The following is a 16890-nucleotide window of genomic DNA, read 5'->3' on the forward strand; positions in this document are numbered from 1 at the left end:
ACTTTGTGTCGCGATTTGATAAGGGAAAGTCTAGTATATGTTGTCTTAACTTGGTTTGCGTTAGAGAGCTCCCTCGAATTAGAAACGCCTATTTCAAATACCCGGTGGGGGAAAACTCCCTACTAATCAACCCCCAAAGGCACGCCGATTAATTGGGGTAAACCATGTCCTTCAATACTTGAATCACTTGAATCTTGGACTACCCAAGCCAAACCTTCATAAAGGAACTTCGTATGTCCTTTTCAAGGTTTGAACACATGACCTTCAGAAAAATACTATGCATAACTAAGGGGAGGCGGAGTGGGGATATTTTTTTTTTGTTAACCCTCTCAAATTCATCCAATAACATCCATCCAACTCGTTTTAATCTTTCAACCCTTCCAACCATTTTTACTGGTGTCCCATAAATCTTCAACCCTTCCAAATTTTTCACCAATCACACACTCTCTCTTTCCTATCTCCACACACTCTATATCTTTTAAAGCATTAGTCCCCACACACTCTCGCTTCTCTCTATATTTATGCTCCAAGGGTAATAAGCCTTCTACCCAACCCTCTAAGCCATAAATTCACTACCGGCGGCAATGTTACCGCCAGTATAAGCCCATAAATTCACCATAACTCCTACCACTACGCCTCCCTAAGACCTTTTAAGAAACCAAAACCTTCCATCTTTTATTAAAAACACTAAAACAAAAGCTCATTAATTTGATATACTATGCATCTTTAACTATCCAAGTACATATAATGAATAATTAAAGTCACGCCAAACAATTAATAATGGGTGACCTGTCGTAAATAATCGATCAACTTTTATTTTTGAATGCTATAATCAATTTGCCTTTAAGTTATGTTCGAACTGATAACGACTAGTTACATAAAGTCATAAAGAGCTGGGTTTAATCTTCGTGAGTAATTTTATTAATGTCCATTAAAAAAAAAGGAAATGCTAAATACAACCCTAAGGGCTGTATTTAACATGCATAAAAAAAATTTGTATCTTCCATATTAAAAGCCCGCCCCTTGATTTTCATGGTAAATGTACAAACAATTTATGCACCTTAAACACAGTCCTTAGGGTTGTATTTAGCAAACTCCAAAAAGAAAAACCACCACGTACTTCACTACTTACCATAGTTGTCAAAAGCAACGGCGAACTCAAAGCGCAAAGACCCTAAATGAGGCGAAGGCGAGAGGCGCAAAAAAAGCGCACGCCCGGAATAAAAAAAGGCGCACTAAAGTAAAAAACGAACCAAATGTCTTTCAAATTACTAAATACCATCTAAATAACCTATAATGCATTCAACCAAAAAGTTTAACACAAATTGTTTAAACCTATGTTACCAATGACTGAAATTTCAGTGGGATTTTGGTATAATAATTTAATTAAAATAATAATAATAATTTAATAATAATAATAATAATAATAATAATAATAATAATAATGTGAAAGGTCAAAGAGTGGTCGTGAAGTGTATAAGAGAGTAATAAATAGCAATATCTAGTTGTTTATGTATTCTGTTCAAAAAATAATAATAATAAAAAAAAGAAAACAAGTTGCCCAATACACGTCCCAAGAAGAAAAAATAACAGTACAGGCTATTTCCAAGAAAAAAAAACAACTGTTTGTCACTCTCCCTCTCTCTCACTCTCTTTATTTTAGTATCCCTCTTCCTTGTTCCATCTCTCACATTCAAACCCTAACAACCATATTATCCACAACAGCCACCATCATTGATGACCAGCGACCATCCACCACCACCACCACCCTCTCTGGCCACAAGATCCAATTTCCAGACCTGTTGTGAGGTAGATCCGGTCAACTATGACTGTTGACCGTCGTTTGACCGGGTAAGATTAGATTTTTGAACGCCTGATTTGCATGTACGCCTGGGCCTAGGTTTTTAGGTGGCCTAGGTGTGCCTCGCCGTCGCACTGCGCCTAGGCGGACCAGGCGAGCGCCTTTAACAACACTGCTACTTACTACTTAATTATGTTACTTCTATATATAGTTCTATTTCTATAGTGTTATTCTTAAGGCCAAAGTACTTTTTTCGTCCATATGGTTTTTTGAATAAGCACTTTACATCCTCGTCGTTAACTCTTGGCTAAAATCGTCCATGTAGTTTGCATTTCGTCTTTGGATCCATTAACTCATCACGTGCATTGCACGTGAGGGCATTTAGGTCTTTTCACCCATTTGTCCCTATGTTTAAGTGCAAAATTCGTCCTTATGGTTTGTCATTTTTTTCATTTTTCATCCTTGTATTTAACAGACCTCCAAAGAAAAATTTAATCAAAAACCAAAACAAACTCAAATCAAAAACCTATATATACAACTACACATGAGGATTTAATTTAATACGGCCGGTACAACTAATTTAATTTAATTTTTTTTTAAAATGTAATAAAATTTACTACAATTTAACGAAAATAGTCAAAATATACTTACAATTCACTAAATAAAACAAATAGGTACTTTATAACAAAATACTTCGTATAAGAAAGTTCAAAAACTACAAAAAATAACATTAAAGTATTATAAAAATAATTTTTGAAAAAATTCAAAAATTAAAAAATGTGAATACCGGAAATACCGGAATGGTAATACCGAAAATATCAGAAATAGTTGTACCGGGGTATCCTCCGTACCGGTATTATGGGTAATATTACCGGTATTTAAAAACGTGTTTACATTTGAAAGTAATTGAGCAGATCCTGAAATGTAGGTATATAGGTTTTTATTTTGTTTGGATTAAATTAGTACCGGTAACTTTTGTTTGTTTTGTTTGAAAAGTTTTCCTAGATTTGTTAACGGCTAGGATGAAAAATGCAAAGACGATAAACCACAGGGACAATTTTGCACTTAGCTCTATAAAAAGACGAAAATATCCTTCACGTAACTTGCATGTGAGGGGGTTAATGGAAAAGTTATAACGGCAGAGACGAAATGCAAACTACAAGGACAATTTTAGCCAAAAGTTAACGACGATGATGAAAAATATTTATTTAAAAAACCACATGGACGAAAAAAAGTACTTTGCCTATTCTTAACCAATGTTTAGATTACTTCATGAAAACTTACTTCTTCATTCCTTTTTCTAAATTAAATCCAACTTCCAGGCTTCCAGCCAATGGCTTAATAGCTTAATAGCCTAGTGACAATGTGTTGGAAAGATAAAGCCCATAAACCATAAGGTTTTGGATTCAAATCTATTTTATTTTTTTTTTTCTATTTTTTTTTATTGAATTTCCTTCTTAATTGGTTTATGAACATTATTTTTTCCTGAATCCGGTGATCACATAAGCCGTATATGCATCAATTGATCCACGTCAATGATATCATATGGATTTGGAGTAGTACATATGAAACTCTTAATTTGATTTTGTGTGGTCTATATATGTTCATGAACGAACCTAACGCATATGATTAATTGATTATTTTAACAAAAAATCATATCAAATATATATATACTAGTACAACTTAATCAATGCAGGATTGCAGGTAACTAACATGTCTATTTTAAATATTTAAAGGCTGGTGTATCCTGAGTAACATTTTTGGTATCTCGACCATATCGTTCCAAAATAGTGTGGCTCCTATCTGTAATGGTAAATCTGGTAGAGTAAAAGTGATCCCTGTCATTAATAGTCTGGTTGGGTTATCAAAAATATGGTCGGAATACCCGACGTCATATTTAATTGTATGTAATTCTACCTATTATATCATTTATTGTGATTGTACGTGATTAATATAGGTCGTACTTAACAGTCTTATAATATTATTTAATAATGCCCCATGCAATATGTAAGACACACGACTAAATTTACTCTGTGTTTGTTCATAATAAAACCGAATGAAGATACCTACCATTCTACCAAATACATTGAATATCAGGCAAACGGAAACCAAAATTAAATAAATGAAATATTTATACTACAAATCAATCTTAATCTAAGGCCATCAATTGTACTTACAAATTAACACCTGAAAGTTTGGTAACTAACTAAATCATGTGATCATTAAGTTCAAAGTACGTCTTCAATTTTGAATTAATAGATATTGTACGTTCTATAGTTAGGATTATGTCTTGGTATTAAAATAATGCTTACATATATATAGCATGCGTGCATATATACTTTGTGTTACATAAGTTTTTTTTAGAACAGCATAAGTTACCTACCAAGCTCAAACGTTTATATTTGATATTTGTTTTTGACATTAGTTGTTTATGTTTTGTTTTTGTTATTAGTTGGCGTTGATTTTTTATTTTTTATTTTGTTTCGGTTTTTGGGCTTTTGTCTTGGTATTTGATTGTCGATATTCGTTTTGAATTGTAATTGTTTTTGTTATGTGATTTTGTGTGTTTGAAGTGCCCTTAATTGCTTTGGATGCCAAAAGGTAATTGATGATGGTGGGTTGGATGTGATGGGTGACTATAATGGGTTGTGGGGAAGACAAAGATGATGAATGTATGCCCATATATATATGTTATGAAAATTAAATATAGTACTTGGTGGTATTTGTTAATGGATTTTAAATATATATATATATATAAAGAAATAAAACCTCTCAAAGTTTATGATTGTGTTATATATACATGCGTACATAATTTTGTATCTATCAAAGTTATAACACAATCAAATGATGTTGATTATCAAATGATGGTATCTAATGTCATTTTAGGAGGTGTTTGGATGGGTTTTGACTTTTCAATACGATTAGGTGGTGATCGAATGATTAGGATCACATAATTTTGATCTAAACCAACCTCCCGAAATTATATTGGGTTATATATACACGCGTAAATATTTTTGCTTTTATCAAAAGTACATGTTATAACAATCAATTGATTAAATCTAACATCTCAATCAAATGATGGTGTTTATATGTCATTTTAGGAAGTGTTTGGATATGTTTTGACTTTTCAACATGATGAGGTCGAATTGAATAATTAGGATCAAATAAGTATCACAGTGGTTATGGTCGAATTGAAAAATTAAGTAGCGACAGAACCTAACCTATAGTAGGATAGATAATAATAATACGTACTCCATTGTTTTTAATTATTTTAAAAAGATTAATTAATTAAGGGTTTTGCTATTTTATTCTATTATTATTATTTTTTGCAAGGCTTGAAGGTAAGACTAAACATACCATACTTACCCAGCAATCAAACCTTTCCAGAGGGTGCCTCCCCATTAAATCGCACCTTGTAAGGTTCGAACCCGGGTTCCCAAGGAGGAAAGCCTTTACAAGCAAAACCCCTGTTAACCCAATAATAAATAAAATAAAAAATAAAAAAGGATAAAAAAAAAATGTCATACTAGGATTACTATCTGCACTTCTGCAGTTTATTGTCACATCAAAGTACTACGATGTTCTACAATAATACCAGCTTCCTCAAACATGGCATCTCACTGTTTTAATGTTTTTTCGCTTGCTATTGTTTGCAAGTTGTAACCAACAATTTTTCGAAGATATTGTAATTCACCATTATTAATTTCTTCATTGGCTCACAATTCATTTTTAAGTGTCAAAGTGGTTCTCCATGTCTGCACATTAGACAACTGACTAAAATAGGTTATATGAATAATAAGAGGAAAAGGTTTGATGATGGTGAATTTCTCCTTAAAGTTTTAACAAGTACAGATCTATTTTCTTTTATATAAAAAAACAGTCGACTTTTGATGGATAAATATATGCAAGCTTTCTCCAAGATAATCCTACCATAACTTTTAATTAATCTACCAATCATGTGCATATTATGCTTGCACCGTCTGCTATTACAGTTGTACCAAATGGTACATGGATAAAAAGCTTGGTACTAAAATGGGTTCACTTTGGATAATCTCAATCTACTGTTGTAGCATGACATGTTGAGAGTTTGAGACCGGTTCTCAGAACATTGACATAACGTAAAACACCCTTGTCTCCATATAAGAAGTAAAGGAAGCTTAAACAGTTACATAAAGTCACAACATTAGTAAGTTACCAAATCACTAATTTAAACCTTAACGATTGCATAATATATAAATAAATGGGGAATATGAACGTCTTTCTGTCAGTTCCATCTTACTTCATTCTTCAAGATGGTTTGCACGTTGCACCTAAATCTGAGAGCCTGGAAATGCACGTAAACGTGTAAGCCTAGTGAGCTCGTGTACAGATATAAATGTGTATGGTGAGATCCCACTTATTAAGAGTAATAAACTGCAACAGCTACCTGTTAGACATGATGTGCAAAATACCCGACAATTAAACCATCAAAGTACTCAACCGCCCAGTTCAACTTTCACGTAAGCTACATTTTGGGTGGCCACTTTACTAACCCAGTCATAATGTGAATTAACACAATCAATCCTTACTCCTTCGGTTACACAATAACCATATAGTCAAAGACTTGTATCATAATAAGTGCTGTGCTCCTTAATCAAGTGAATCATGTAAAATTCAACATTTGAGCACTAAACATGTCGCGCAACCATACTTGTTTATGATTAGAGGACACTATTTGTCATATTTTTACCGTATTTTTTTCTGACTTTCTCTATTTCTCTTACCTGTGTTTGAAAAGACTCACTTTGCTCACTAAAGTCCATACTAAACAATTATTGCTAATTTCCCAAACGTAAGAGTCACATATAGTAATAGTCATGTAGTGTTTATCCAATGTCACAGTCTCACAGGTAAATGATTCATGCACATTTATGTTATAGCTTCACCTATTATTCTCATTGTTATCATACATTCAACTTTGCCACCTTAAATCATGTATGACATTAATTTATCAAGGTGCTATATTAGATTTTTATCTGCTCTTATACACTCACCGAAAGTTTTACCTAAACTTCTAAAATCCAAATCATTCTAAAAACACTTGCTGTGTTTAACAGAATCAGCCAAAATATATTTGTCCCATCCAAATAATCATTCTATAAGTAAAAATCCTATAACTGTTAAACCAAGTTATACACGTCACATAACGAAAATCATGTCAAATATATAATCTACAAAATAAGTAATAGCTAAAGTATGCAACCATTCATTTTATCAAGTTTGATTAAGTACATGTATGTGATCTATGGGATACCCAAAACTTCGGCCAAACTTGCCGTTCTTCGGGTTAAATGGCCTGTGCTTAAAAAGTATAAATAATAGAATGTTACCGATCAACTCAAGCCAAGCCAGAAGGATAACAAGTCAAAATGGGTTAAAGTTGAAGTAAATAATTAATTTGTGTGGGTCTAGTTGAATTTGACTTACAGAAGCTTTGTTTCCGTCTTTTATGTAACTGAAAAGAATATAATTAATAGAATAATTTATGAAATAAATGGGGTTTAGGAGGTTTTATGCACCAAAATTACACTTTAAGAAACTTCAAAATGTTCAATTTTAGCTAACGTTTTCTACTTCACCTGTTTAGGATCCAATAATCAGCAAATAGTGTTTCATAAGTATGTGGGTTAAAATTGCTACCTTTATGTTCAGCTGTAATACAGTGTAATGTGCGGATACAAGTATACAACTGAACAAATAAAGCTTGATAGAAGTTATCACTTTTGGTTTTTGTTTCAGTCTAACTACTCTTACTTTGCTAAACAGAAAGCAAACACAGCGCACCAAGGTTCATTGGCTTTCCAAGGTTGGAAAGGTTCAAAGCCACAAAGCAAAACTCTGAATACTTCATTCTAATGGTAAGCTGTATTATTAATATGAAAATTGTCGAGTAATTACCTGGTGATGGAGATTGGAACCACCTGCTGGTCAAAGACAAGCCTCAAAGGAAAAGCATGGACATGCTCACTTGCTCATAGTCGATGACAAGTAGAAATTCCAGAATATAGAATTCAATGACATGAAAGCAACACGGGCTTGAAGAGGAATTGCCCTGAAACATATGCGACAGCAACTTAGAATCAGGCTTTATTATTCTACCCTAGTGGTATAGACATTAGTATCGACAGAATAAATATGCATGGAATGAACCCATATAAATACAAGCAATCAGAAAATGTTTCTTTATCATTCTAAAATAGTTTGAGAACACAGTGAGTCAGTGATCCAAAAAATAACAGAGGTTCATTGTTGACTAAATCTTAACAACAACGGTTAAAGCAATATTGCACGGACACAGCCTACACCCGTCAGCTTAACTGGCTGTATGATATGTGGATGCCAAGATTTGGAGATTCTAGGAGACTGGGAATAAGAATTGTGTATTCAGAAATGTGTTTCTATGTATACGAATCTAAATCCAGACAAATTTAAGAATGACATTATTTCTATACTGCAGACAAAAAACTTCAATCTGTATTAATGTTATCATATTATTTAACTCTTTGACACTGCATCTCCCGAACAGCGTATTCCTGTGAATTTGCGGAGAGTAACTCTGGGACATAATCCCACAAGCTTTCTAGTTTCCAGGCTTTAAGATTACCAGTTTTTCCTAACTTGCATTCATTTCTAGACTAACTAAGCATTTCATTATTGTTGAAACATAAAAAATACATACAGAAATGAACTACACTAACTAAGTAGTGACCATCTGAGCTCCATTTTAAGGATTAAAAATCAAAAAATTTGTTAAAAACAGTGTTAAGAAAGAGATAACAAAACGCTCGGCAGGCCGTGTGTGTTCAACTTGACTTTGGTGCTCCTGAATCTGATTATACTTTATTTGATTTTGATTCTCATAACAGACTTTTCTAGTTAGCAAACCACACAATATATTGGATTCAATCGAGAGGTTATTTCACAGTTGGATGCGTATAGAGACGAGAAAGCAGAAAAAAAAGCATACCAGAAATTAATCACACTAACAGGAATCCAGAATCTGAACCCTGCAAGAATCGGAGAGCAGAGTTTAATCGAAATGGCTTTAAACACATGCTATTACAAAATCAAGCAAAATGAGTTATAAGTGAAGAATTACCAAAAAGCAAGGTACGTAGAGCATCTTTCTGATACTTGTTTGGGAGTTCAGCAAGCTTCCCTTGCCATAGATTATTCCATGCAAAAACAACAGCAATAACAGAGGGACCAAGTACGATTTGGTTCAACACTACCTGCATAAGTGTAAAAAGTGAATACAGGTTATCTTTCTTGATTCTGAAGACTTCATTTCTGGTAACAAAGGAACATGAGTAACTCCCAATGCCGTCTTCCACGGGTTTTGGGTCCCAATACCATCTTCGACGGTGTATGGGGGAGGTTGATATGTAGACAGCCTTACCCCTACTAAAGGTAGAGAGGCTGCTTCCAGGTTCTACCAAAGGTAGAAAAGGACCTCCAGCTATGCTGGGCATGAGAATGGAACCCATGACCTCTATTTCTGGTAACAAAAGAACATGCTTTTACCTTAATCAAGACATTTTGTGCCGTCTGTTGTGGCATCCAACGATCAAGATACTGGTACCAGACATAAGAACCAGGTCCATAGAGAAGGAACCCATATGAAGCCATTCTTAGTGCTCTAAGCCAATTATGGTCCATGAGACTCCATCTGGCATCCTAATTATGGCCCAGGAGAGTAAAAATGCTAGTTAGTTATTACTAAACAATTCTTTATACCGAAACATATAAAGCTGCAGAATTTGTCTGCCATCAATATATTCTGATATTAATATGTTCCCAAAATATATATAGCTAAACTCCAACTTAATTCCTATATATATATACATACACTACTAATATAGTACAAAGGAAAACAGTAAAATAAATACAAGATTAGAGAAAGAAAAGAGACCTGATGAGGATCATCATCATTATTATTACTATCAGAATGATGTTGATATCTGTCTCGGAGCTGAGCAATGGTGTCACCGGTTAGGGCAAGACTGGCGGCTGTCACTGCTTGCTTTAATGGAAACCATCCACCAACAACTACTGATGATGGTGATGACCCAGATGATGAATTGGGAATATTCTTTCTGATTCTTTTTCCATTTTCATCAAAATTAGAATGGGGGATTCTCCACATTCCAAAACCCCCACCACCCACTGTTCCCATTCTTTCTCTTCTCTTCTTTCTGTGCCTCTAGTCTAATATCTCCTCCGTTTCTTCAAATACTAAATTTACAGTAGTCCTCTACTCCCTTAATCAATCTTTTACTTTTACGAGATTTAGTAAGGGCCCATTGCGGCGGTGAGATGGTGGGATGATAGGTCATAAAGGGCGATAACTAAAGGCCTTAACCGTACGGGATTTGCTCTCGGATTTAAAAATTCGTCGAAAGTATATCGAATGACATCTCTAATGAAAGAACATGAAATTTTAAGAACACCCATATAATTTTTATAATTTATCGATATACGGTTTGGGAGAGAAAAAAAAAAGATGATTAGTTGAGATTTGAGAAGAGAAAAAGGATGTTTGGTAATATAAAATTGATAGAATGGTTATTTTGGAAAAGTAAATGTTAAAATAACATGGAAATGTGTTTTATATTATAGATGTAGATATAGATGCAGATATTTGTGTTGTGATTTTGGATGGGCTCATAAGTTGTCTCTTTTAAGGGGTATATGGGCTGGGCCTTAAGCAAGTCAAAGATTTTTGACACTTGATCCACAAATACATTTTGCAACTAAATCCATATTTATTTGATAATAATTACGGAGTTTAATGGTAACAATACCGTGATTACACATATTCGAACTTTAGCAGCCCTAAAACAAAGAACCTGTAATGTATGCAAATTGTGTAGTGAACCTTTAAATGAAATAATGGAAAGTAGGTATTTGAGGGAATGTAGGTATTAGAATTACTATTAATTTGGTACAAAAAGGTTGAGTATTATTCCATGTGGAGGTTTATATAGGCATATAAATTGCACTTAAACCCCTTCTCATAATTACAAATAAGTACATGGCTAATTACATGATAAACCCTTATCTAAAACATAATAGACTCAAAGGACAACATAATTACTTAATTACAAAACGAGCACTACAAAATATAAAGCTAACAATCTCCCCCTTAGTGCCGTTTTGTGATTGATCACTGTTGAGCCTTCTTCTTTTTCCTTTGACATCTATTTCTCTTCTTTGTTGATGATTCAGGTTTGTCTTTGAAGAAGGTTTGAGATTTGAATGCTCTTTTCTCGTATCGGCTCTTGGCTTCCTTCCAATATTTTCTTGGGACAAAGTGGTATCTTGGATCAGCAGGTCGGTTAGGTGGCTCGATGATGTTGTCGGCGAAGTTGACTGGAGGCATGTTGTGTAGACCAGGCTCATTGTTTGGTGAATAGATGACCCAAGACCCTTCTGGTAAGTGAATGACGCCTGTCTGTTCAACAACCTCTGTGTTCAATCCTTGATTTGATCTTTTTGATCACCTTCAACAACCTCCTCTTTTCTTTATCCGATTCTTCAAATTCATGCAGACTTTCAATGACTCTTAAGCATTGTCTGAGGGTGCCGTCAGAATACTTGCACAGCTCGTCGAGTCGGATGAATATCTTATGTCCCTGATCGCTGATGAAAACAAAACCCCTCGGGTTATCAAACACTGCACCGATGTGAAAGTTATCGAGGTTGATGCCTCTTATTCTTTGATTTGGAGCGGTCAGGTTGACTTTCTTTCTTCTTTTTTCGATGGCTAGTTGGAAGTCTTTTTGTGTTTGGCTGAGGATAAGACTGTCCATATATCTTTTGATAGCATAGTAGGCCTCTTGGTTTTCTGGATCTGGCTGAAGGAGTTTTCGAGCAAAGTGGTGAAGAAGAAAGATGAGATCTTCCGCAGATAACAGATTGAAGCGAGCCTCAGTAAACATGTATTGCCGACCATCTTCTCTCTTAACGACTAACCAAATCAAGCCGGGAGGTCTTGCAAACCCTGGTTCCTTCCATTCCTTAAAATGAATACCAACAACATCAACAATTTTCAGCTTAAATTGTTTCTTCCATTCTCTGTTTGCCTTTTTACTTTTGGCATCAACAAGATCTTTCAAGTACTTCCATTCTCTGATGCTCGAGATCATAAGCCCTTCTTGCTCTTAGTACATCAATGTCAATTCTTTCTAGTTCCTCTTGTTTTGAAAAGATCTGGGATGCCTTTTCTTCTAGAAATCTTGTAAGTTTGAACAATTGAGAGGGAATGGCCAGATAATTGATTCTGCTTCTTTCATTTGTCCTGAAGCCTCCTTCATTGATTTTGGGTGTAATGGTGGTGTTTTGAATGCGAGGATGATTGAGGTGATGAGCGAGCTGGTATAGGTTTAAATGGCTTAAGGAAGGATTTGGTTGAGGGATAGATGGATAGTTATCATAGCTAGGAGGGGGAAGATCATCATTATCAGAAGAATCGTTATCGTCATTTGGATCAATATCATTGCCACCAATGTCAAGTACATCAAATTCATCATTATCATTTACATCTTCAACAATTACTGATGAGTCAAGATTAAAGCCCTGAGATTGAGCATCATGTCTCAAGTCCACATCTTCTACAACTTCAGTAGCATTCCTTGTTTGACCCTCTGTGATTTCTACATTTAACTCCTCGGTCATCACAACATCATCATTGGCCATATTTTCATCCACATCTTGTTGAGCATCATGAGGGGCATTCTGTGTCTGTGCTTCATCTTCAACATCAACATTGTCACCAACAACTTCAGTGGTAACACTTGCTCTTACTTCAGTCGTCTCAGAATCTCTGTTCTCCCCCTCGTGTTGATCCTGATCATCAGGATCATCACGTCTGCGATGGACGACTGTAGCTTGTTTGCAAGACTCTTCTAAGTCCGCGATTCTCTTTAACGCTGTTTCAAGTTGTGCTTTTGTAATAAACTGTTGATGTTCGGCTTCTTGTTTTTGGAGAAGTAGGTGATGTTGATGGTCAAAACGGGCTTGAAGAGTTGCAAGAATGGCTTTATCAAAAGAATTGGCTTGATTGTCTAGAGAAAGAAGAGCAGCATGTAGATCATTATATAGAGAATTGACGTTGGAGCGAATTGATGTATCAAGATGTGGAGTTGAATGATGAGGAGAATGGTTATGATGTGAGGATGAGATGGAAGGTGAAGAGTGTTGTGGTGATGGTTGAGGATTAGTGTGAGGAAGAAGTCCAACGGCTTCAAGCTCTTGGAAAAGTTGTCTTTCTTCAGGATTAGCCTTAAGCCGAATGCCATCTGGATTTGGAGGAGGACTAGAAGTGGATGAAGATGATTGAGAAGTGGCAGGGGCTTTTCCTTTATCCATTGGAGGACGGAGCACTACGGGTGGTGGCGGTTGAGTTGTAAGATCAGGAGCGACCGACGTAGATGTCGTTTGCACAACTGTAGGCTCCGTTGGGTTTACAGTGTGGCCTGAATGGTGTTGGCCATCAGGACTTCCCAATGATTTATGAAGCAAAAGCTCTACATTGGTTGTTTCAGAACTTCTTGGCTCAACACAAGTGTCGGGCACAATGTTCCGGATGGTGGGACTTCCGGGTTCTCCAAGATTGCCCGTTGAACTGGGAATTGTATCCCCAGCGCCTATCATATTAACATGAGCAGGACTTCCAGACACTCCTTGAGAAGGTGGAATCACCGTCTCTCGGTCTGTTGTTGCATCATTCAAAGAATGTGCGTGCTTAGAAACATGTGATCTTAATGGCGATCTAAACTCGATAGTGTGAGCAAATGAAAATGGGAGAGAGGCAAGAGTCTCCGCGGCTTCAATATCGACATCCTCCGAATGAGGAATTGATAGTGGGCGTGGTTGGTGCCTGTACAGTGATGAAACCGGATCCTGCAGAGAGAACCCAGAGTGGCGGGAAGGTGAATCATGCGAGGGTGGGGAGTCCTCGGCTTCTATCCTATTGGTGGCTTCCCGGCTAGTTGTTTCAACTATCGGAGGGCCATCGTTTTCTTTTTGCCCTGAACCTAGCCCAGACCTCACATCCTCTCCAGTTTGTTTTTCAACCCCTCCCTCAGGACCACCTTGTCTCTCCGGAATGTCAAACACAACGTCATTAAAAGGATTAGAACCTTGAGAATCGTCATGACGTGTGGAAGGAACAAATTCTGGAACATCCTCAGGAATTGGATTAAGAGGAGTCCTTACCCTTAGGGTGATTTTTGGAATCGGAGGGCGATCAACAGATGATGATGATGATGATGATGATGATGATGATGATGATGAAGAAGATGGAGTCAGAGGAGAAGGAGCAGTGAAGGAAGCATAACGAGATTTTGACTTGGATTTCCTTATAGATTTGGCGCAGTGGTGAGTTTTCTGTTTCTTTGGTTGAGACTGAGGAGGAATGTCGGTGGATTGAGATGGAGCGGAAGTGCCAGATGCTGAAACATCAACAAACCCCTCTTTTCTTTTTCTTGACACAGGAACATCACTAGGCGACCTATGAGGGCGTGGGGAAGGCACAACTCGGTGTTGAGCGGCCATACGCCCGTCTATATACACTCTGTAGATCCTTAGGTCAGGATCATCTTGGGGCACCCGGCTCAAAAGAGATTCAGGAATTGGCATGAAAGGAAGATGAGAAAGACGATCGTTTGCATAAACCGATCGGAAGCTTGATATAGCGATGCGATGAGAATTGGGGAATCTTTGGATGTTGTTATTGTTGGTGATGAAATTCTGCAAGATAACAGATAAGAAACGAATAAAAGCAATATATTTCTTATTAGCAGTAAACTTCCCATTTACTTGAAGACGTAGATGATCAAAGGCCACGGCAGCAAAATCAATATGAAGATCAAATGCGATGCCAAACAGATATGTGATGGTGGCCTTTGTGAAGTCGTCTTGTCCTTTCCTTGAGGGAGTGAAGCAATTGTTGATGATGCAACATAAAGTGTGCCACAATATGTGAAAATTCTTCTTCTTTACATCTTTCAGGGCTGAGATGTTGCCATCATATCCCAAGTCCTGGACTCTCCTCAAGATTTCAATCAGAGGAGGAAAGTCGATGAAATCAGTGAAGCCTTCCCTTGAATCAGCAGTAGGGAACTGGAGAATTTGTCTGAATTCTTCAAGATTGAAGGTGAACTCTTGTCTGTCACCATCAGTTGTTAGCAGAGAGAACTTAAAGAAAGGTACGGCTTTGCCACGTCCCGGTACAAATTGAATCGTGCGCCATAGCTCAAACAGTAATTGTTCTTCGATTTCCGAAACAGTAATGGTGAAAGCACGATGTAGTGGATGATGTGCGATCATTACCGGGATAATGCCATGTTGGCAGGAGAATGGTATCATCAGTTGTAGATTGTTTGGCATATTTACAGTGACACCATCAACGAGGAAATTCATTATGCGATTGACAAGTATGCGAATAGGAAACATTGTTTCCAAGGTTAATTTTATTTTTAAAAAAATGAATCGTACACCGTTTTTCACAAAAGACGTAAAGATAGTACAACAAGGCGTTCTATATCTCACTTCTTGTGGAAAAACAGTGTATGATAAATATTAGCTCACAGATATTTAGTAAAAAAAAAAAGAAATTAAAGAAACAGATCATACAACTGGTTTTGCAGAAGATGCAAAGGCAGTACATCAAGGCGTTCGATGCCTTGCTTCTAAGGAAAACCCGATGTATGATAAGTTTTGAAAGAAAAGTGTACAAGAAATCACAGTTGATTATACACCGGTTTTCACAGGAAAATGAGGCAACAGCTGTTCGTGAGTCCAATCAAGATTCATGAACATTAGATTGTTCATAAACACGAAATATCAAGGAAGCACAAATTTATATAGGAATTCATGAAGAAACATTTTTTAAAAGAATTTTCTAAGTTAATATTTCATGAATTTTCTAATTTATTGAAGTTTTTTTTTAATTTTTTTAATTTTTTTTTATTTTTGAAAATTTGTGAAAAATGGGTTTTGTTGAGAGAAAAATTGGATAGAGTGTCCCTTTAGGAAAATTGTGTTTTCAAGAACTAATACTGGTAGGAAAAAGTACCAGTATATGCAAAGCATCAAGAAATCAAGTGAAAACTTGAGATCGATGCACTTGCTTATTTCGTGAAAGCATAGTATGTAAGCATGACAGAGTATAACCAGGTAAACACACAAATATAGCACATAAGTAAGCAGTTTAACTACAACAGATAATATAGATGAAAGGCAAGTAAGCATGAAAACAGAATGAAAATGAAATAAGATACCCGAATATGTAAATAAGGCAAGTAAGGGCACACGAAAATGACACGTAATCAGACCTGAAAGTAAAGATTTACAAATTCCAAACATGTGTAAGTGAAAACCGGTATTAAAGCATATAAAAATGGGAATACCGGTTTGAGAAAGAAACCCGGTATTAGCACTGTATTATGGGAATGTCGGTTTTTGGGTTGAAAACCGGTATTAACGTTATTAAAAGCAGAAATACCTGAAAGCCGGTTTTCGAGAAAGGAAGAACAAATGCCGGTAATCAATCAGTTTGATACAAATATTGAAGGAAAGCCGGTAAGAATGCCGATTTTAGTGAAGAAAAGAAAAAACTTAGAGAAAATTTGGAAAGGTTATATTGGGGGTCGAAGTCCGGTATTTATAGCGGTCAATACCGGAATTGACTACCGGTTTTTTGAAACCCGGTATTGGTTTGAAATCCGGTATTGATTTGAAACCCGGTTTTTTTTTTTTTGGTTAAAGTTTTTAAAGTTTTGGGAAAGAAAAGTTTGTAGAAAAACTTGCAAGCCAACGTGATTTTTGGAAAAGTTTTCAAGAGGACAAACTATGCACAAGAACACAAACTCCCCCTAGACAGAAGCATGCAGTCAAGAAAGAAAATAGTTAACTCCCCCTAAATTCATGCATTCTACCCTTTTTCTCCCCCTCAAACATTGCATGTAAGAGCATAGAAGCATACATCAACTGTTTGACAAGCCAAATAAGTTTAGAATGAATGGCACAGAAGCAGTTAAGTATCT

At 36.1% G+C, this 16890-nt stretch overlaps 1 protein-coding gene across 2 annotated transcripts; it reads right to left on the reverse strand.

The window, feature by feature from the left end:
• Window positions 1–5915: 5915 nt before the first annotated feature.
• LOC122607726 (protein Mpv17) lies at window positions 5916–10087 on the reverse strand. Of its 2 annotated transcripts, none has more exons than XM_043780763.1 (6): window positions 9753–10087; window positions 9365–9517; window positions 8940–9072; window positions 8808–8847; window positions 7739–7892; window positions 5916–6227 (listed from the first exon to the last, which is right to left on the reverse strand). In XM_043780763.1, the coding sequence occupies exons 1-5, from the start codon at window positions 10014–10016 to the stop codon at window positions 7805–7807; spliced, it is 678 nt and encodes a 225-aa protein (XP_043636698.1). In that variant the 5' UTR covers window positions 10017–10087; the 3' UTR covers window positions 5916–6227; window positions 7739–7804. The 2 variants fall into 2 exon arrangements, with proteins under 2 accessions (XP_043636698.1, XP_043636691.1); XM_043780756.1 differs by having other exon boundaries at window positions 5916–6125; window positions 9753–10086.
• Between the last annotated feature and the right edge of the window lie 6803 nt (window positions 10088–16890).

This window comes from Erigeron canadensis, chromosome 1 (genome assembly GCF_010389155.1).
Source record: "Erigeron canadensis isolate Cc75 chromosome 1, C_canadensis_v1, whole genome shotgun sequence".
In the NCBI taxonomy this organism is placed as follows: domain Eukaryota; kingdom Viridiplantae; phylum Streptophyta; class Magnoliopsida; order Asterales; family Asteraceae; genus Erigeron; species Erigeron canadensis.

What these genes read in the sequence shown, in the direction of transcription:
- LOC122607726 (XM_043780763.1), bottom strand. Translation starts at nt 10,016, where the DNA reads ATGGGAACAGTGGGTGGTGGGGGTTTTGGAATGTGGAGAATCCCCCAT. An exon ending in CACAAAATGTCTTGATTAAG is followed by an intron (nt 9,073 to 9,364) that starts GTAAAAGCATGT and finishes ACACTTATGCAG; the next exon opens with GTAGTGTTGAACCAAATCGT. An exon ending in GTTAGTGTGATTAATTTCTG is followed by an intron (nt 7,893 to 8,807) that starts GTATGCTTTTTT and finishes CATATGTTTCAG; the next exon opens with GGCAATTCCTCTTCAAGCCC.